The sequence below is a fragment of the Nelumbo lutea genome, chromosome 6 (genome assembly GCF_056320005.1).
Source record: "Nelumbo lutea isolate HS-2025 chromosome 6, American lotus-T2T, whole genome shotgun sequence".
Classification (NCBI taxonomy): domain Eukaryota; kingdom Viridiplantae; phylum Streptophyta; class Magnoliopsida; order Proteales; family Nelumbonaceae; genus Nelumbo; species Nelumbo lutea.
In genome coordinates, this window is record NC_142689.1 from 31,905,659 (window position 1) to 31,928,679 (window position 23,021).

Here is a 23,021-nt window from a genome sequence, read left to right on the forward strand (position 1 = left end):
GCGGCAGATTTTGATTGTTATAAAATAAAAGTTTTAGCGCCGGGGGTATGGAGCGGGAGATTCACTTGCAACCAAAAACAACAACAAAAGTTTTTTATTAATTAATCTTACATATTATGTAATCATTTTTTAAACATACTTTAAGTGGATATTAAATTATAGTTAAATTTGATTTTCAATTTTAATTTTATTAAACATAGTTTTATTTTGAAATGAAAAGTTTATTAACTAATTATAAATGGCATTCTAAACTTAACAAATTTAAATATATTAATTAATACTTAACAAATTTATTAATTAATTTAAATCGATATAAAATAGATTTTAATTTTTACCAATTAGTTTAAATTTTTCCATTTATATAATATTTTTAAATATAATTTAAATAAATAAAAAAAAATTAATTGGAATTTTAAACCAATATTTATATATGTAACATTGTTTTGCAAACTATCCTTGACTTGGTTAGTTAGATTGATAAAATGGTGAACCAACCATAATTATAGAGAGAGAGAGAGAACTATATGGTATAATATAGTTATGATTTTAGAAAAAAATTGTATATTTTCTATAATTTTGATTATAAAATTAATTAACATTTTATACTTTTTCATATAATTTATTACTTAATTGGAGTTAGGGTCGAGTTCAAACTTTTTAAACATCTCTCTCTCTCTCTCTCTCTCTCTATCTATCTATATAAAAGACAGTCCACACCACTATGCCTCCCTTTGCTCTATTACCCCCACCCTACATTCTCCTTGATTCTCTCTCCTCCCTCCTTTCCACCACTCCCATTTTACCAATTCAGCACTCCTTCTCTCAATTCCTTAATTAACTTAATATATTACCTATAAGATTATCCCAATTATTGGGCTGTATAGCACCAATTATTCACATAATTAACACAATTAACATTAAAATGGTTAATTATAAGTTTAAATAATAATTACTTAATTTACACTAATTAATTTATTGAAATTTTAACACATTAAACCTTTACTTTATTAGGTTTCTTAATAAAACTTAGTTAGAGTGTTTAATTAACAAAATTACTTAAGGATGGCAATTTCCCCATCCTCGCTAGGTATTCGTCCTCCCTAACACAATGGGGATTAATAGGGATCCCTAATTAAGGATGGGGATGGGTATGGAGAGTGAAGTCCTGCCCTGCCCCTACCCTGATTATATATATCAAAATATAATTAAAAATATTATTTATGTTTTAAAATTTTCTCTAGTGTAAGTGAATCAATTTTCCAAAAATACTTTTAATTAAAAATTTTAAGTAACTTCAATTACATAAATAATAGTGAATTGGTTAATTTTGTTATCTTAATTAAGAATTGAAGAGAAAGGGTGTTGAGATGGCAAAATGGGAGTGGTGGGAAGGGGAAAGGAGAGAGAGTTAAGGAGGAAGGGGTTTGGAGAAAGGAGAGGGTAGCTAACGTGGACCATAGGAAATTCGTATTCATTAGGGATTAGGGATGGAGGGTAACTTTTATCCCTGATAGTGGTTAAGGTCGGGGTGGGGAATATGGTCTTTGCCCTGAACCCACTCCATCGCAAATCAATTACTTATCATAAACAGTAATTTACTTATTTTACTATTACCTAACAACTACTATTTAAATTTAATTACAAAATAATAATAATTTATTAACAATAATTATGGTTTAATTAGCCTTAAATTAACAGTAATTATGCATTTATTATGTTACTATTAATTACCTTCTTTCGATCTTATTATTTGATTTTCAAATTTTACCATGCATCACATGAGACCTTGCTAGTAGTATGTATGTATGTATATATATATCGAGAGAGAGAGAAGGGGGGGGGGGGGGAAGAGGGGGAAAGAGAGAAAGAGAAAAATATATGGTATACTTTTTGGTTATGAATTTAGAAAAAAAATTTGTATATGTTTCTATAATTTTGATACCATGGATTATTTCTTGGAGTTCTATGTAATAGGTTTTGTATGCTGCACTTAGGAATTGGTTGAGGTGGCTAACTGTGTATATACAAGATTTGGACACGTGATGGTGAGATATTACAAGCATCTATTGAGGTGACAAAACTTGCATTGAGAGCATCTAATGTTGACGTCCTCTTTGAAGTCACGATGCAATAAGACATTGTTGATGTCTAGTTGGAAGATAGACCAAATTTTTATTCTTGTAACAATGGATACAACATATAGTGCCCATCTTTGCTATTGGTGCAAAGCATGGTTTTCAAAACTTGATTAGATCGGGTGGTCGGACCGGAAAAACCGGAAATCAGTCATCTGATTGGTTCTGTTTTTCCCCAAAACCATTGATGTTGGTTAGTAAACCGCTGAACCGGCTGGTTAATTGTTTGAACCATTTTGACCATTTTTTAATTTTTTTTTTATTTTTTTGTCAAAACAGGCCGACCGTTCAACCCAATAACTGGACCCCTAACCGCTTTGGTCACCAAGTTAGTTTTAAAAACCATGGTGCAAAGGTTTCTATATAGTAAATGTCCTTGGCTTGTATGAAACCTTTGACAACCAAGTGGACCTTGTACCTTTCAATGGTACATCAAACTTATATTTAATTTTGTAGATCCATTTACAACCCACGGCATGCTTGTTAGGAGGCAAATCAATGAGGGTCTAAGTGTAGTTGGCTTTTAAAGATTTAATCTCTACGAACATGGTATTACGCCACTTAGGGTCTTGATGGCATCAGAGAAGGTGTTGCGCTCAACATGGGTAGATAAGGAGGAAATAAAGGCGTCATACGTTTAGGTTTAGTGTTAGAGTAGGAAATGTAATTGGAGATTGGGTAGAGTGCACCTCATGAAGAAGAAGATGATGATGGAGGCAACCAAGCAGCATGTTGAGATAAGAAGGAGCCGCCTTATGCTCTTTGGTGGACTTGTGCATGGGTAGGGGTGGAGCTCGACTTACCAAAAGAATGCGAGGCTCGAGCTCGAACTCAAGCTCAATTTGAGCTAGAGACTTGAGCTTGAATTCAGCTTGGCTCAAAAGCTCGTATATTCAAGCTTGGCTTGACTGTGAGCCAAGCTTCCTATAAAAAATAAAATATTATATAATATTTATTATTATGCATAAAAGTAAAAATATTATATATATATTTATATGTATGTATGTATGTAAAACAGACCATTCTTAAACTTTAGTGCAGAAATTTGTCATGTGAAAGGTGTCCAATGGATGCAAAGCAAAGGTAACCAAACACTTAAAGCGGGTAATGAGAGGTGATTTCCCAAGCAATGCTTCACGGGGAGTTCACCAATGAAAAATAGGGGTTGGGGTTCAGTTGATGAAATGGAAAGCAGTGAGAATGCATTTGCCCCAGAAATGAAGAGGGAGATGAGCTTGAAACTGCAAAGCCCAAGCGACAATGAGGGGTAACAATAAATAAGGATGCCATGATTGAGAAGGAAGGCCTTTATTGGGCCGAGACAAAAATTCAAACCCAATATATCACTCATGTACATGATTTAATGGAAGTGTGGAACTGGTTTTGCACAAAGAGTGAAATTATCAACAAAGTGATGAATAATTACAAGAGTACGAGTAAAATTGGAAGACTTATAACAAAGTGACGATAAGGAGAGAGAGAGAGAGAGAGTCCAAGCTGGTCGGTACGTGAAACATGCATGGGCTTGGGCTTACATGCATGTGTATTCTAATTAATAATATACGTATATAAGCATAAAGAATCAGATTTTTACTGCTAAAAATAAATTAAAACATTTAAATGCTTAGGCATCCAATGTGTAACTTTGCTATGTTTGATTTGTTATAAGAGAGATACATAAAGTTGAGGAAAATTTCTCAACTTAAGTGACAACTTTTTCATGGTTTAACTTTAAAGTTTAAACCATGAGCCTTGTGGGGTGAAGCATGGGACCCATCACCTTTTTAAAGACAGATGAGTAAAGCTTCTACTGAAAATGATCATCAGATTCTATGTTTTAAGACAGTGGGTTGTCCAATGACCCCACAAAAGGAGGTATTTTGTTCTTATCATCTGTGGGCATGAGTGACCCATTTAGTATGAGTTGATGAACATTCAATTCATCAACAACTACATGCACTAATTATTCAGAGAAAAGAGTAATAGATGCAGATTCTCTGTTTCTAAATTATTGTGTACTTTTGATATATCTCCTATATATGCAAGATATCATGTCGAAAAGAATTGTGGAGAACCCATGAAATGACCTATCTACGGTGGGTATTAAGGAATCTCTACTGTATTAGGCCACTAAACATGTGGTGTAACCTTTCTAATAAACAATCCGAACTGGAAAAGTTACACTCCATTGATCAAGGGTGACCCCCATTAAAAAGGGATGTACGAGTTCTACTTATATAGCCTTCAAGTTCATATCCAAAGTCCAAACTAATTAATTAAAGGGTAGGAAAGATTATTCCTCTAGCTTTTTGAAATAACAGGACAGCCATCTTTTTGCTATAGCAGTGAACCAAAGAATCAAGAAATAGAAAATGAAACAAGAGACTGGGAAATCATGCATGATTCTATAACCTTTGAAATATTATGCACATAGGGGAAGATCTACAATGCCAATAACAAGTATATAATATAAGGGCTTCAAGTAACAAGTTGAGAGTTATGATCTCTGGTTTAGATTCGAATTTGGAGGGAACTTTGGACAAGCCTAATATACTAATTTCATCCATCTCACACACAGTCTAAACATTTGGTGGTACTACTAAAACATCCCCTAAGTTTAATGGATTACTTCTAGATCATGCTATTTAATCTTAGCTCATTTTTCTTCCTTAACTTAATATTAAGTAATACTGTTTGTTCTAGGTATCAGTATTAATAGGTGCTTTTATTGGCAAGGCTAAATTTGGGAGTACTTAAAAATAAGTACTTATTTGGGTCGTGACCATACTAATAAAAATTTATTTGCATTAGGAAAATAAGTCAGAAATAAATGCTTATTATGAGAATAAGAACTTGTTTAAGAAACCCAAATTTTGGGCTTATTTTTATGTGTGCTTATTGATTCAATAAGTGCTTGTTTCCTTTTTGGTCTATCTTGGCCCGCCATGTTATTTTGAAAATACCTATATTACCCCTGTTTAAAATAAGTGCTTTTTTCACCAATTGCTCTTTAGCATTTATTTTTCAAACAAGCACCACCAAATTTAGGATGTACTATGGCATAATCGGACTCTAAAATGTGGTACAAGATGAGATTTCTTCAAAGCAAAAATCGTGTATACACCATCAAAGCAAGACACTTAAACATTTAATATACAAATACATAAGATATTCCTGATATGTGGCTGGATGTAATGCTCTCAGCGTGCGTGCGTACACAATTTTTGCTTCCAGGAGATCTATGCTGGTTTTGGAGCTTCGAATTCCAAATATTTTGCACATAGGTTTATTCTTCTATGGTGAAATATGATGATTTGACCAAAGACACCGTTGTTGTTTTCTTGTTGTCACTTTTAGCGTGATTTTCACTATTTTCACTCATAGTCATATGGTTATTGAGACATGAAGAAATTAGTTTTTTAACAAAAATACTAATTTGAAGGTTAAAATTACTACTACTACTACTATGAAGGAAAGTGTTTTAGATTAGGAAACTGTCTTTGAATTAAAAAGAAAAAAAAAATATTTTTCTACTATATAGAATAATTGATCTTAATTATTAGCAATAGTATTTTGTGATAATGACTTTTTTCTTCTACGTGCATATTTGCTACTATATCTATATGAATTCATGTATGTGTATATGCGAATTCATAAAACCATGGTGTCTTAATGATAGAGATGGGTACCTAAATATCTGGATATGCAATTCGTTAAATCAAATAATCGATACAAAAAGTGAAAAATAATCAAATTATTATAATGATGAAATTTTGTTTATTACTATAAAGTTCATCTTGATCTAATAGTTGCAAACGTGGCTTTACTCTTTAGGCTCCATGAAGGAGTAGAAATACAAATATGTAGAGCGTAAAATCGTATATTTTGTATGAATTTGTGCTGTACATATTTGTATTTTTATTCTTTCCAAACTAAGCCTTAGTGGTAGGAGTCAGGACCCAAAAGCCAAAAGCTAGATATTGGGTTCATAATGGTTGCAGCAGTTTCCTACTTACGTCCTATTAAAGAGGGACATGCCAGTGATGAAAAACTCATTCATTGCAACTCCCTTTTGGCCCCCACAATGAAACAATAACATCTAGCAATCATACTTTGAATATATCTATACTTATGTACTACTACTAAAAGTATAAGTGAGAGTGTGAAACTTTTGTTTGATTAAAATGCCTCAATTTTTGAATTTGGTCTCTCTTTCATTGTAAGGACATAACTAAATGTAATTTAAACTACACTTCTCCCCATTCAAATCCTTTTCGCTAAGTCTTATATTTATTAACTCCCATTAACATTCATGGAATCTATTCTTGACTACAATATCCCTATTTTTGAATTTAATCTCTCTCTAATTGTGAGGGTACAAAATGTAATTTGAACTACTACTTTGTTTTTCATCAATTCTCTCATTATTAAGTCTTATATTTAGGATATCATCAACTTCCATTCATTCATTAAATCTTTTATTAACTGACCATAGTAAAAAAATAAGTGTGACAAAGAATAATTGTTTTTTATTGAATGCAATAAAATTTAAAATCAACCCAAAATGGAGCGGCGAGCTGAGGAGGTTAAGAAGGTTAGCTGAGTTGCTCAGTGAAACTGGATAAATAATTAAGAAATTGCAATGCTTCTAGGGGAAGGGGAAGGATAGGAAGGAATTCATAGGTGGGGGTGGATGTGATGGACTGAGTTTCTGGTCCGAATAAGATATGGTGGGTGTGCTTTGGGGAGGGCTTTTAGGCTATCTTGGCAAGGGTCAAGGGGGTGGTCTGCGGTGTTGGATGGCAGGTGGTTCAGGTTTCAAAGGTTTTCAGTTTTTGTTTTAGGGTGAGTCCAGAATCGTGTGGGTTATGTTGTAAATCCTCTTTTTCCTTTTAATAAAATGTTTTATATTTATCTTCAAAAAATGGAGTTAATTTTCTGTTTGGTGGTGAGTCAATAATTCAACTTTTTGGGTCAAATGTATAAATCATTAATGTTATAATTAAACAACAATAAAAATTAAAAAATAAAAATAGAAAAGTATAAAAAATGTAATAAAAAATATAAAAAACATTTGGGCACATCAATATCATTCTATATTCATCATATTAAACAAATCTAAATATAATAAATAAAAATAATTTTTATAGACATAAAATTATAAAAATTTATAAAAAATTTTAGAAACACATTATTTACTATCATCATCATCAAATATTATTATTTGCAAAAACACATGCATACACACTTACTAGTATTAACAAAAATTTGCATATATAAATCTGAACAAACATGCACTCAATGTAGCCCAGACTCATCATTTAACACAGACTCTATCCTACAACTGACCAAGGATGCCCCAGACCCGATCTAATAGCATGGGTCAAGAGAGGTCTGCCATTTAAACCCGTCCCAGTACTCATATCCCCATAGAGCCTGAAAGTTGCCACACGGCCACCATGTAAAGGAAGTTGTGGAATACTCCATGGCACTACGACCAGGGTCATAAGCCACTTGATCAGGATTGAAATATTCTATATATTGTGGGACTGTGACTGACACCAGAGTGTACCCTAAGAATGGTCAATTCTCTGCTATTTAGTGGATGCTTGAATATAGCATAGATTTTGTATTTCTATTTTTACACAACCCATTGAGAATCGTTTCCATTGAACAATAATGTAATAGTCCCAAAATTCTACTCTTGGTCTCATACCTAAGCCGGCAGTCCAGACTTTAGACTTTGTGTTTTGATCTGCATTTTCTGAACCCACATTAATAATGTGCTTATTAATAAATGGTCTTTATATATAATTCATTTAAGCAAGTTAATACATCATTTCAGACTGCTTGACAAGTTGGAGTGTGTAGTCATAGGTATGTGTAAAGGGAGGTAAATCAAGCGGTTGATTGGATTGCAAATAAAGCTATCTCTTCTGCTCATGGGTCAATTTCTTTTAACCCATTTAATTTCTCTAAGGAGCTTAATTTAATTTTCTTATGGGATGTTTGGGGGTGTGCTAACCCCGGTTAGGGGTTAACTTCGTCTATTGGGGCCCAACAGTATAGGCTGTTGAGACAGTTTCTGGGCTGGCCATGTTCTGGGCCGTTCACCTATTCATGCCTATGCTTTAGATTTTAGTAAAACTAAATTAAGATGTAATTACTAATTTATTCATTCTTAGGGTAATGTGGCATTCCGAAAAATTCTCCCAACAGCTAAAGTTTTTCCCCGGCTAGTATAGCACATTCAAGCCCAAAGGACATCGATCTCACTCTCTCAATCGAATAAAAATGGTAGGGTTTACATTTGCCTGTTGGAAAAGTTGGTGAATACTTAATTTGTTTAATCCCAACTTTTGATGAACAGTAATAGTGTAGAAGAGAGCAGCCGGCCATGAATCGGATACCGGAGACAAAGATGGAATAAAATGGGGACCCACCAAAAATCTAATCTCACAGACCCTTCCATCATGAGATATGGGAAGAAGACCTATGAGATTGATTCATCATTCAATTTGGATAGGAGGTGAAAAGCCATAAATATTTTCTTTTGCGATGCGAATGGGCTACACAATGGGGGGGGGTGAAAAGCCAGGATTCCTGGCATGGAATTCAGGAAGAGGGAAGGACACAGAGCCGTGGCCTTTGTATTTTGTTAGCGCTGTACTTATTACAACTTAGAAATCTTCACTTGAAATCATGAAAATGTCGGATCCGTATGTCAAGTGTGAGCCAAACAGTTCCTTTACTTGAAAAAGTTTCAGAATATCAAGATTATGCTTTATGAAGATGGTGTTGTCGGAAAGCATAATCCTTTTCTGTCACTCAAAAAGTGTTTTAACTTTTAATCTTTAAGCTCAACGAGTCAACTCTAATCTCAGCCAACCCGACTCGACCTCATACCACCTTATCACTTGACCGGGTTCATTAAATCCAACTCCGGAAAACTTGGCAAATTAATACAACTAGAACCGAGTCATCAAACTCTGGTTTGGCCTGGCTAAAAGTGTTTCTTCTTCAAGGAGCATGCATTTTGGACCAGCTGGAATCACCTTTATAGAAATCCTTGTTAGAAACTTTACATGGGGCCAACAAGGATGTGACATGCGCCTCTTGAAAGGGATACTTAGGGAGAAGGACCTTATGTATTGATCAAAATGTCTATCATCATCATCATCATCCATGGTTAATGGTAATTGGTTTATTTCAAAGCTTCTTAATTAGGAAACTTCTATATATGATTTTTAAACTTATGAATGAGTATTTTTAATTAGGCGTGTCTTCCATAAATTTTGTTCTATTGAAAGCTCATCTGCCACATGAAAACACCCTTTTGACCTTTTGATCCTTTCAGGAACCAAAGATAAGAGAATCTAGAGTATGATGTTTCTTTTTTCAAAATGATCTTCATTGTCAAAACCCATGTGATGCATGGAGCTTAATAGAAATTTGGTTGAAGGCTATAGAAAAAAAAAATAAGTGAAACCATAGGGTATGGTTTTAAAGAAAAAAATATTATTCAAACATTCTTTGTAATATCAATTATTTATGAGATATAAGGTGTGAAACAGGTGATAATAAATATCTAATATTAAAATAAATGATGACAAAGGAAAAGAAAGTTAAAATAAAAAAGAGAAAACAACATTCCTCCAAGGTACTTAATTTCGCTTTAATTTCACAATTATGGTGGAATCCTTCTTTTCATGACATATCACAATGAAACAGATGCTAAGAATTCTACTATATATAAACTTCCACCTACAGACAGTCATTGTGGTATCTAACTTTTAATTGAAAAAGGATGAAAAACAAATATAAAGACAAGTATATTATGCATTCTATGTATCTATGACAACTTTTATTCTATTTTGAAATTGGTCAATTAATCGAAAATGAAAGGTAGAAGTGCCAAACTTGAGTAATAAGCCTTTCAAACCTTACCAATCTGCCCAAGCTCAACTGAACCTGCTAGAGCCAAAATTAGCCTAACCCTAATTTGAGTTGAATCTGATTTGCTTAGGGCTGGGCTTGGGTTGGCAAACTCAGGATTTGACCTTGACTTGGCTCGGGCTCAGGCTCGAGGTCCATATGCCTTAGGGTTGAGAACCTAGGTTGGCCCTAAACCCGGTCAAACCCCCTCCCCCTATCAGAGGAGCAATTCCGAACTCATTTTTGGTATTTGTTATCATAATGCAGAATGAGATGTAAATTTAATTTACACCACGAATATTTCAATGTTGCATTAATTGCACCAATTATTTTGCAAACATAAATGCATGGCAGAACAAATTAGAACTCATGTTACAGCATTATTTATAGATAGATTAATGTGCATGTACTGAAAAATGTATTTTTGTATCATATAATTCACATTGAAGGATTTAGAAGAGTTAGGGGAAGACCAAAAAGGATTCTGTTAAAGTAAGAAATGATTTAAAGACCCATAATTTATCAATGGAAAAGACATTAAATGGAGGGAGTGTAATGATAAAGCAAGATTAAATTCATGTAGTCAAACCCCATATAGTTGGGAAAAAGCTCAGTTGACTTGAGAATTTATTTATGTTAAGGAACAAAGTTAATAACTTATTACAATGTTATATATGTTTAATATCAACCTAGTAATCATATATAAAACAAATAGACTTTGATTGTAACTAGGAGGCTTGGGTTAGGGTGATGGAGCTAGCTCGATCGGCTCATTAATTACAAATTGACAAATGACAACCCTAACACACCTTGTTTGTTGTTTATGCAATATCCAAAAAAGTTTCATCAATTCGGCTAAAATTTTGGACAAAAGCCCAATGCAAAGATGAAGAGGTTCCAATATATAGTGAATATTGTACCATCGATCACTTAGACCTTCTAAGATTCAAGTGACGGGTTTTTTAGGGCATCTGGTTTGAGATCTACTGCAGGTAGATTTCTAAAATCCAGCTGCTCCATTAGGATTTTGGAACTAATAATGATCAGAATTTCAGTAAAATCTAATGGAAATTAATTTAATTAGAATGTTATTCCAAATACAACCTTTAGGAGGAATTCAGGAGGGGTGTGGGGGTGGGGATTCTCAGGTTTCATTTAATGGGGGCTTCTGATATCTTCTATATCTGAGTCCTGTGTCAAAAACTACTAAAGGCATCGGCACGAGCCCTGTGGACCTTGGTCTGATATTAGCATGGCCAAGAACACAAGTTTCTCTAATTTTGGAGCGATATATAGATAAACTGAGATTGGTTATGTTGTTGGGTTCGACGTAGGTGTACTTCTTTTAATTAATTTGGTTGTTGTGTATGTGGGAACCTTTATATGTACTCCTTTTTCTCTTCAACTGCTCATTGATAGCCAATGATGAACATGTTTACGGTATTTTGTCCATGTTATATATCACAACTCCAACCGTGTACCTCGTACGAGTAATTAATTAGCTTTTTTTTTTAATTAAACAAACAATATTGAAATTGAAGCTTGCAAATTACATCCTCATTCAGATGGTTATTGGGCTAACTCTAAATCAGAAGAAGATGAATATATCGTTTAAATTCTTTTTTTTTACTTGTTTTTTCAACTCAGGAAGGATTAATGGGTTCCCTTTCTCTATCCTGAAAAAGAAAATTCAAAAGAAGGCAACTGAAGTCACCATCTTCTTAAATCTTAACGACAAGAAGCTAGCTAGGTCTAAAAAATTTTTTCAAGTGTTTCTTCGATATTAGAAGATCAAAGAAGAGAGGCCCCTAGAATGGTAAAATGAGGATTTTAAAAGATAAGTGGATTAACTGGGGGGCCATTTTGTTGTTTGATGGAGCCTCGTAACTCTAAAGGTCGACCGCTCATCACTGTGACAAATGGCAAAAGACGCCAACAGGGATAGGCACTAGAAAAATAGTGTTCCTAGCTCATCAAAATACTGGGGTCATGGAAATATGGAGCCACCGATGAAAGTGTAACAGTGCAACTTACTATCGTTTTCACAAATAATGTTAAGGAGGGTCATTGTCATTGTTGTGAGTTGGTTTTGTGGCTTGCTTCATTTTCCATTCATTAATTACCAATTATGATAATGATCGTCGATATGCCTAATCACCAGAAGTTTTTCTTCTTGTAGCAGCTAGCTAAGCTTATCATCACTAGCTCAGAGAAGTGTTGAAACTCTGGCTGTCAACCAAAAACTGTAGCTCAGGGTCTGATGATGAGGAGCGAAAGAGTCGTGATATAATAACATATTGAGGTTGTGTTCAATTAATGAAGGTTGGATCTACTACAAAACAAGGATTGGTAAATGAAAAATCTGGGGAGAATCCACAAATGCAAGTGATGAGGTGGAGAACAGAGCAGAAGGTCCAGAAGCAGACAACGTAACAGGTGCTCTCAACCAACAGGGGTAGAGTGTGATGGTGTTGTGTTGGTGTCCCCATGCCAGAATATATATCAAAGCACATGAAATTAAAGATTATCTATCTTGTCTTGTCGGAAAGTGCAACATGTGACGCAGGTGGGATCCATGCACTTTTTTCATTTGCTCATGCACACCGGCCGGCCGGTTCTGACTTCTGAGTTCTCCTCCAAAGTCCAAAGATTAAAGTGTAGCTGTTACCTGCTAGCACCAATCCCTTTAAATTCACTGGCTCCGGGTTTCTTGAAGATGATCAAATTTTCCACATTTAATTACGAGACTACATTCACAGCATCCGCGGTCATCAGATGAGGATCGATGTGACTTGTTAACTGCTGGACATCTCTCTCTGGAGGTTGTTGAGGCTAGCCGAAAGATACATTTTTAAGTTGTTGGAGGAAGAAATTAAGAGAGAGAGAGAGAGAGAGAGAGAGAGAGAGAGAGAGAGGGTGGTTGATGGAAGGGGGGTTAGGGAACTGTGGATGAAATAACAAGTGAGAGCCGAGTGAGTGGAAAGGGAGGACGGTGCGATAAAAATAAATGGGAAAAGAAAGAAAGAAGAGGTTATGATAGTTCTCTTCTGCAGGATGGTGGAGTGGAGAGAGCATCGATTGAAATTCGATTTGGAATTGGAAGGATTTGAGAGACTCATCATTAGTCACCGTGGAACAGAAATAGACACAGGAGGACATTTCAAATTGGACGACCCTTCCCCCCACTCTTTTCTGTCTTGACTTTTTCAATATTGATGAAGTACCATTTTTTATTTTATTTTTTATTTTCATAATAATAATAATGTTTAATTAGTAATAGGCCAAAAAATGGAGTCCAGGTCTCCCTTTCTTGTAAGGCAATGGATATTTTCTTTGATCAGTTGCAACTTTTCAAATTAGGGAAAAGTGTCGCATTGGCCACGGATGATATGATGTGTCTAATGGCCCTTACTTTACTTGGAGAAGACATGAAAGAGAGATTTTCTCCTTCATAAGGCTGGTTCAATTCTATTGACCTAAAAACTTGTTAGATGTGGAGGTGGAGTGACTAGAACATTATATTAATTACTGGGCTACCATATATATTCCAGTTATGATATCAGCTGGGTCATCAGGATCGGACCAGGAAATTCATCATGCTTCTAACCTTCTTTTTCTCTTCTTATTCTAATTTGGTCATTCAACCACCCACCATCTTTATTGACAAGACTCACAAAAGATGGCTCCAGAACTGCTAAAGATGTCGATCAGTTAACGTTGGTGGTACATCTGGGCTTAGAGTTACTATAGATATATATATATATATATATATATATATATAAGAGTGATGAGAGAACAATAATTTTTCCTTTCACAACTATTAACATACCAAACCAACCCCTCCTCCCAAAAGAAAGGAAAAATATAGTAAGTTTGATCATAAAATTGAGAACTGAAATGAAATGTGTTTTTTCTATTATTTTACTAACATAGTAATTGCTTGGCCACATAGTGGGCTTCCACCTTGGAGGTCACTTGGTTCAAATTTCAAAATGGGTTTCAGATAGATCAGTCCCATATATATTATACATCAAATTTCTAACTGTCCAAAACAGTACATTAAATTATTAAATTGGGTGGCTATGATCACCAAATGGCTAAATACATCTTCCAACCGTCCATTAGTATTGTTCCTACATAACCTTGCATTCCAATAATGTCTTGATTCAAGTATTCTTTAAAACTTATCTCTATTTGGTATTTGGATTCTAGTCTGCCATTAGGGAATTCCTGTTGGATGTGGGTCCATTTGGTGGATTCACACCCGGTCAATTAATGTATTCGGGTTTTTGGATCCAGAAAAGGAAATGAATATATGGTGGGATACATGTTCCTTTCTATCAAATCTTCATTGTTGGATTCCTGTCTGGTTTATTTTAAAAGGGTAAACCACTACTGCCTCCCCTCAAGTTTATCTATTAACTTATACTCACTTTCGTCACAAAGTTACAAGGGTTTGGTTTGTTGGTGGAAGAGATGGTATAAAGACATAAACAGTTGTTTTATTAAAATTCCCTCAAATAATAAATTATTTAATTTGACTTCTAAAAATATATATATTTTTAAAAAATTGATAAATAACAATTTTAACATCTCTTTAATATCATGGCAGAAAAAAAAAAACTGTCCCCTAAAAAATTATAAACAATATATATGAATTTTTAAGAAGTTTTAATTTCTGTCACTAAAGCTGATGGGATGACAACTTAATGAAGTAACATAAACTCAACCACAAACTATAAGGGAAGACATAAATAAATACCATTTTAAAATGTAGATCTTCGGCAAGGTCCAAATCCATTATATACGGGTATGAGTCGCTAGTGTTAGATGTCGGGTCAACCGCTCCATTTTATGCAGTATCCACCATATGTAGTAGCATCCAAGAGTGCCTAACCAATAATAAATTAATAATAATCAAATCAAATCCTAAGAGTTATTATCATGAAAAAAAAAAAGAGTTATCGTTATTGTAAATAAATAAACAAATAAATAGCGTAAAAATGAAAACACAAGCAGATGAGATGAGATGAGATGGCAACACTGACCAATACATTTTCTTTGGACAGTCTTAAGAATATGAGAAGGAATAGTCTGGAGAAGACATTCCACCGGCGCTTGCCAGTGGACCAGCACCAACACCTGAAGCCCAAACAGGTCGATCGCACCAACAGATTGTACGGATATGGGCAGCTGCTGGGAGGAGAGATCGATAAAGAGATTAATAAGATCCAAGTGATCGAGTAGGTTTCAGACTCTCTCTTTCTGAAGGGAGACGAAGAAGAATCTTCAGAGAACCGCCAGCTACTTCGTCCCATGGAAGGAGATCGAGGAGCTCCGCGCAGCTGCTACGAACTAGAGGTGCCCTTCTCCACTACTCCACGGCCAATTCAAGAGATGGGTGGTTTTATGCAGTTCGAAGAAAGCCAGGGCCTAAGCTTCTTGGTCCCTTCTCAGTCGTCTCAGCTGTCTCTGCCTCTCAACCACAACAACAATGGCAGCAGCAACAGCAACAGCAACAGCGTGGGGCTTAATGGCAACGAAGTTGCTACGAGGCCTCTTTGGAATGACACCCAGGTGGTTGAGTTGTTTGACAATGAATTCTGCGAACGATGAATTAACGAATTAAAATATAATAATAAGAGATGGAAGAATATATACATATAAAATGATGAAATCAACAACGTATACTAACTTGTTTTGGCGCTTTCCCTGGTAGTATCTTACTTGTTGGGTTTGTGATTGTACTGAGTTGCTTGTTATTTTCTTCATTGATATTTATTCTGAACCGGATCAGGTGGGAAAGTTGGACGCCAAGACTATTAATGAAGAGAACTCCAGCGGTAACGTTAACGATGGCAACAATAATTCATGGTACCTTTCTCTCCATTCTTTTCAAGGGTTTCCTTCCTTGGGTTTCTTTATTCTCTATTTTTCTTTTCGAATTTTGCCTTCAGATGTTCAAACATTATATGGCCTAGTTTCTATGCTCATCAACTCTCTCTCTCTCTCTCTCTCTCCACTCACAGATAAACATCTAGAAGAATTTAATTACTATAGTTCCATTGTTGCAGGTGGAGAAATTCATCTTCAGATAAGAACAAAGTAAAGGCGAGGAGGAAGCTTAGAGAACCAAGATTTTGTTTTCAAACAAGAAGCGATGTGGATGTGCTAGACGATGGTTACAAATGGAGGAAGTACGGACAGAAAGTTGTCAAGAATAGCCTCCACCCCAGGTAATCTTCCTACTGTGATTTCTGAAATAATGAGTAGATATAGATATGAAACTACAAAAGATAAAGTCAGTATATATAGCTGAATAAATAATATATGCTTAATATATTATTTATTTGTTTTAATTGATTTATATATATATATATATATATATATATATATATATATATATATATTTAAAATCAGTCAGCAATTGATCATACAGATAAAAGAGCAGAAGTTGGATTGTTTCAATGATTTATAATTGTATGGTTGCACCAGTGTTGTTGATTGCACTAAGATTTTATCCCTTATATACAATATACCTGGCTTCTCTTGTTTTATCTTCCCCTAGAAAGACTCATTAGGAGAAGAGATCGAAGAAGCTTGAGAAATTTGTAAGATTTAAGTTAATCACTTAATCTGTACGCCACAGTGGCAAAGTAACAAAAGTGGGCAAGTACATAAGACATATATTTGCTGATAATAACGACACCAGTGTGAGGTCCACAAAAATTTGGTCAGTTGATGAAGACCACTGTGTCATATATGTACCTGATTCCTGCCATTCTCATGATGAAGCTCTAGTCCATATATACTTGTTAAGTGAAACCACAGTTACATATATTAATGGAGACACTTGGTTCAACTTCAAAGCCCTTAATTTTGATGAGAAGCCACTGTGATCCAGTTTAATTTTTCTCAACTTAACATTCTAATTTGGATTAATTGATCTTGGTCCGGCAAGGTCAGTGTCCAATGGCAGCGTCCTTGTTTGCTATTATAACAAAGCTGTCTGCCCATTTTCCTTGCATTGAACCACTACCACCCATTTATTCTCTCTTGGTTTTGCATGGAAAATGTTAGAGGCAAACTCCCATTTACATGTGGCAATCAATGGACCCACAACTGCACTAAATCCATTGGGCATATCTAGATCATGGATTTATTTGATTGTCCTTTCGTTGGCTGAAGGCTATTCCTTCCTTGGTGTCTATTACATTTCCTCTCATTATAATTAGTCTTTATTATTAGTGTACCTGTTTTGGTTACTGCCTCTTTTATTATAATAGTAGAAATGTAAGCAAATGAAAGTTCAAGTTATAAAGCTAATATTTCGAGTTTCACAGTGATCAACTATTACCATCACACCTAATGAAAACCAAATCAGATAGTTGGCCTCATTTTTCCCCCTATATATATATATATATATATAGTAAGCATAAAATGTAGTCTAGTTGTTCTTTTCTCTGTCATGCACTTAATGGGAAAACCCAAGTGTTCTGCTGCCTAGATCATGGAGTTGGTTACTCTACTCAAGTTATTACATATGTGATGTTTTCATGAGATCTATTTCCAGTATCAATAGAAAGGTGAGAATGTTATATATGGTAGGTATATGATGCTTCATAATAAGACTACCCAGAATAAAATGATATCTTTGTGCTATTCCATAGCATTTGAGAAACACCAGGTTTGAACATCTAAGGGATGCATGAAGCATGAAATAATAAGCGTTTGTTTATTCTCAAAGTATCTTATTCTACTATTTACTTGAAAACAAATATTGCAGAGCTGCACAATGTGAACAATACTTGGGAGGATTATGATGTGCCCAATCCAAGGTTGTCCTTCAAGTAGGGGATCCTATAGATTGGTCACATGAAAAGGGTCTTATAATATATGGAAAGGCCTTTTAGTCCAGAACTTGTTCATTGAACATATTTAGGGTTGGAAGAGGAAAATAGGGAGTTCTTTTTGACTCCAAACACAGTTGCCTCTTGGAAGATTCATGAATCATTTAGATAGCTTTCTTGAATGACGACTCAACTAGCAAACCCGCACTCAAATATAAAATTTAGCTAATTACCTTATAAAAAGAAACTAGAGGCATCTACCCTTGATTTCTCATCAAGGGCAACTTCCCATCCAATTTAATAGTATAGTTATTTTACCTTATGGCCTCATACATATTAAAACATAGTTATCCACTATAAAAAGGTGTAGCAAAAATAAGAATGTTAGAATTTCAAGAGAATAGAGATGAGCTAACAATATAAATAATAGCACAAGATGTCATGTTTACTTTGGGAATAAAATTGTAACATATATAAACTTGTCAAGAGAATCAATTGTTGTACTAATAAATAAGGTGATATATTTAGTGTTCTATTTATTAAGTTGTAAAATATATTGAGGAGAATCAATAGTTGTACCTATAAATTGGATGGAAATTTTATCCAAAAATATAGGGCACCACTAATTGTCTCTTACTACTTTTTTGCAAGATAATTAGATAATCGATTCTATTCTCAAGTTTTTTGTAAATTTCCCTCCAAGTAAATATAACATCCAATTAATGTTATTATTTTGTAGGGATGATCATCAAAAAAATAAAAACCAAACCGATTGAACCAAACCAAAAATTCTGGTTAACAAAACCGCCCGGTATATATATTATCTACATATTATAAATGAACATATATACATTATATATAAATATATATTTATATTATATAATATGTTATATGTATTCCTAGTATTTTATAATATATACTGAATTTCAAAAAACCAAAAAAATGACAAACCAACCCGGTTGGAAACTGAACTGATCAACCAGTTAATCAATGGGCTTCTGTTCGGTTTCAGTTCCTAACTTTCCGAAAACTGGTAGTACTGGTCTGGTTTGGAAAATAGCCCGGCCCATGATTCGGTTAACCGAACTGTGAGCACCCCTATTATTTTGTTTGTTCCAATCTCCCATATTGTCAATATTGAACTCCACATTTTTTGCACAAGTAACTTTTTATAGTGAATAACTGTGGTTTGGTATATAACATTAAAAATATAATAAAAGATTTTGAGGCCCTTAGCCCTCCATGTGCTTTAATTGAAAACAATATAAAACAAAAGCAATTTAAAGAACTTATTAGAGTTATAAAATTATTGTGGGAGAAATAAAAAGGAAACTAATCCATTTGTTTTCCTTATAAAATATTGCATACGAGGTAAATACAACATAAATTTACACGTTTTATAGTGGATAACTATGATTTAGTGTATAATTTTAAAAATATAACAAAAGATTTTGAGGCCCTCATCCCTCCATTTGATTTAATATAAAACAATATAAAACAAAAGCAATTAAAAGAGAAACTATGTTTTGCTATCCATTTATTTTCTATATAAAATATTGCATACAAGGCAAATAAAACATAAATTTACACTTATCACGAATTTATAAAAGAAAGGTTATAGGCTTGACCCTTACAGGATTTTTTTCCCAAATGATTCAAATACCTGAGAAAATTTTGACTCCATATTTGACAACTTGTGCTATTCACAAGTTTTCTTCATGTGACACATTAGTTTGTCCACATAGCCCATGCCTCGAGCATTGTTACTCTTTATGGAGTCTATTAAATGTGGACAGCCAAAATTTTCTCCTTGTTATCTTATACGGGAAATGTTAGAATACTATTTGTATAGGCGGCAACCTATAATTGTCCTTTTATATTTTAAGTGAGTTTGTAAAGAAAAGGGCAGACTAGTGCATGAGGCTCCCGGTAATGTGGGGTTTACTTTGGCTGTTGGGGGCCAACGGCCTTTCCTGTTGAGAGAGTTTCTGGCTTGGTCATGTTCATGGCATTTCACCAATTCACGGCCATGCTTTTGTTTTTACTCAAAATATTAGAAGGCAATTACTAATTTGCCCTCTCTCATGGTAATGTGCCCAACCCATAAACTCTCTCAACAGGAAAGGCTGTTGGCCCTCAACAGCCAAAGTTTTTATCTGGAGAGGGACAGATGTACACAATGTTACCTCTGCACATATAGAAATTTTATTTCCAAGATTTGAACCTTGGTCTCCTAGGTCCCAATGGAACAACTCAACCTTGAGTTTGTAATTTTCCTTATTAAGTTACAATTAATAAAAGTGGGTAGAAAGGAAAAGAAATACAATCAATTTTCTCTCTCACCCAACCCTATTTTCTTTTCTATTTTTTTCTCTTTATATTGTTCTATTCTCTTCTCAGCCTCTTGCTCTTTCTATTTCACATTAAATCTAAGATTAATTCAGGCTGATTATAGGAAACATGATGCCTAAGTATAAATTCTAGATCAGAATGGATATATATGCCTTTTTTTTTTAATTTATTATTAATTACTGAAATTTTATTCATTCTAATAAGTTTGTTGCTTTTATGGTAATGTTTGCTTATGCATTTAAGACAACAACATGACAGAAAGTGACTACTTAAGAATAGATAAATAATTTTATGACTCTCAAGAATCAACATATTAAACTAAGGAAATATAAGATATTGAAATAATGTGAGCTATTGTTAAAACATCTGTTAAATATGTCTGTATCAATTGATTCATTGGGCATCAATGAAAATAAATACATATATTATTATTTTTGTTCCATATACAAGTGGGCAAATGAAATGCACTCTATCATATATCATACATTAAAATGATCATGTTTGTATTTATAATGCATTCTATTCCTCATTTATTTTACATGGCCAAAAAAATGTTTCATACCATTTACATGAATTATTTATTTATTTATTTATTTTGGTATTGAATCACTTGCCTTTACCCCATAAGGGCCGTATTTCAATTTTCCTTAGAATAGTATATTACTTTTTATAGAAGCATTAATAACTCTTCTCAAAGGTGGTGAGAATCGATAGCAGGGCTCGATCTCACTTAGGACTGCCCAAATTAGGTGCCAACCGAGCCACCACTCAATTGGCATACCATTTACATGAAGTTGTGCCATGAATTGTGGGAAGAAACCTTTAGATGCTTTTTAGTTAATAAGAAGCTTGCTATTAGTATCTTGATGTTTTGATTTACATTAAACTACTGCCTCATAATCATAATCCTTTGTTATTTATTGAATCTTAAACACTAAATCATAGTTATCCACTATAGAATGGTAGGGCTCAGAAATTGAAGAACTTATGTAAGATTTGAACCCATGACTATTTGGTAAGCATACAACAGTACTCAAGCCAATCTTAATAATACACATCAATTTTATGTAGCTTAAATATTATCTTAATCATTGAGGTAGATTCACATTCAATCTAATTATAAGCATATCAAACTAGGATCACCTTAACTAGATCACATTTGAACTCAAATTAATTCAAACAATGGACATCTTTTTCAGCCATATTAGAAGAGAAAAGGTGAGAGAAAGCATCAGAAATAGTAGCATCAAATGTTATATTGAGTTTGAGGGAAAAGTTGTAACACGAACTTGTGGACTAATTAATTACTAAATTAATTAATGATTAAGTGGTGTATTTTCCTAAAAGGCAAAAAATTGTGGAGAATAAATTGAATGGACAAAATTGCCCACAAGAAATCAGGATACGACTAACTGCCTCTTGTACTTTTTGTATAAGGTAATTAGGCTGCATTATTTGGCATTCCTTATTTTATGGATTTATATCCTTTTGTTTTGCAGTTAAAAAGCTCAGTGTTCATATGGGTATTTTCACAGCAAAAACGAGATAAATCCTTAAAATAAGAAATGCCAAATGCAGCCTTATATCTATATCCTTCTTACTTGTTAGTAATCCCTTCAAGGAAATTTGAGTATCTAAATTTTTCCTAGGAACCTGCATGTTACTGTAAATAGAACAAATATGAGGAAGTTTCTTTTGAATGAAATAAAGTAATACCAAAAGTTTCCAAAACGGATGGTTACAAATCTTTTGATTATGCAGATTTTTGAAGATGGCCAATGTTTTAGTTGATACCCATGTTAATGCTAATATTTTGTGAAATTGATGATGCTTGCATGTTGATACAAGATCGTGATAGTTAATCTATATTAAATTAAAGAATTTGTTTTAAATGAAGTAATTTGAATGGTAGATTTTGAAACAAACATTTCTTGAAGTAAAGCTGACAATCAAAACTGAGTATTTTTTCTCCTTTTTTCATGTAAACAACTCTTACCTTGAAATTAATTTCTAGTTCTTTGAGATATTATTAGCTTTGTTTAGCTGCTAATGATTTCTTATGATGGAATTCTGAAATATGCATCAGAAGTTACTATCGTTGCACACACAATAATTGTCGAGTGAAGAAGAGGGTTGAACGCTTATCTGAAGACTGTCGAATGGTGATAACAACTTATGAAGGTAGACACACTCATTCTCCATGTGATGACTCAATTTCAGCTGAACATGAATGCTTTGGCTCATTTTGACAACTCAATAAAAGGAAGAAAAGCCATATCGTAGTGTTTGTATAATGTGTGCATCTGTTGTAAGAATCTTTCATGAGGGATTGCATTTCTTTGTATAAATTAAATGGCTATTGTTCAAAATATTAATCCAAATCTGAATTATATGCTTACTGTATCCATTGCTTGAGTGTTGAGACCAACTAATTCTAATTTAAACAGACTTCATAATATTATATGTGCAAAGCTAAGGTCTACCCTTTCATACAAAATTCTATTTATATCCCAATCTTTTTATCTTTATTTTTTTTTTCAAGTTTTATTATTATTATTATTTTTTTTTGTCAATTCCATGGGCCACCTTAAAAATTTGCTAAGACTATGTTTGGTTTGAAGGAAAAGGTAGAGAAAGGAAGGGAAAGACAGAAACCTATACAAGGTTTGTAAAGGTTTCTCCACCTTTCCCTGGATTTTCCTACAAACCAAATATAGCCTAAAAGAAGGAGAAGGGGAATTGCATCTAG

At 33.8% G+C, this 23,021-nt stretch overlaps 1 protein-coding gene across 2 annotated transcripts; it reads left to right on the forward strand.

Moving 5' to 3' along the window:
- Positions 1–15,091: 15,091 nt before the first annotated feature.
- Positions 15,092–22,677, forward strand: LOC148848368 (putative WRKY transcription factor 12). 2 transcript variants are annotated; one of them, XM_088949087.1, is made up of 4 exons: positions 15,092–15,647; positions 15,868–15,944; positions 16,145–16,306; positions 22,359–22,677. In XM_088949087.1, exons 1-4 carry the CDS (start codon positions 15,387–15,389, stop codon positions 22,519–22,521), a joined length of 663 nt encoding a protein of 220 aa, XP_088805213.1. In that variant the 5' UTR covers positions 15,092–15,386; the 3' UTR covers positions 22,522–22,677. The 2 variants fall into 2 exon arrangements, with proteins under 2 accessions (XP_088805213.1, XP_088805214.1); XM_088949088.1 differs by having other exon boundaries at positions 15,120–15,647; positions 22,362–22,677.
- Positions 22,678–23,021: the final 344 nt, after the last annotated feature.

Excerpts from the sequence above, each read along its gene's own strand:
- LOC148848368 (XM_088949087.1), top strand. The coding sequence starts at position 15,387 with ATGGAAGGAGATCGAGGAGCTCCGCGCAGCTGCTACGAACTAGAGGTG. Across the intron at positions 15,648-15,867 it reads CTCTTTGGAATGACACCCAG|GTGGGAAAGTTGGACGCCAA; the intron begins GTGGTTGAGTTG and ends GAACCGGATCAG. Across the intron at positions 16,307-22,358 it reads AAGAATAGCCTCCACCCCAG|AAGTTACTATCGTTGCACAC; the intron begins GTAATCTTCCTA and ends AATATGCATCAG.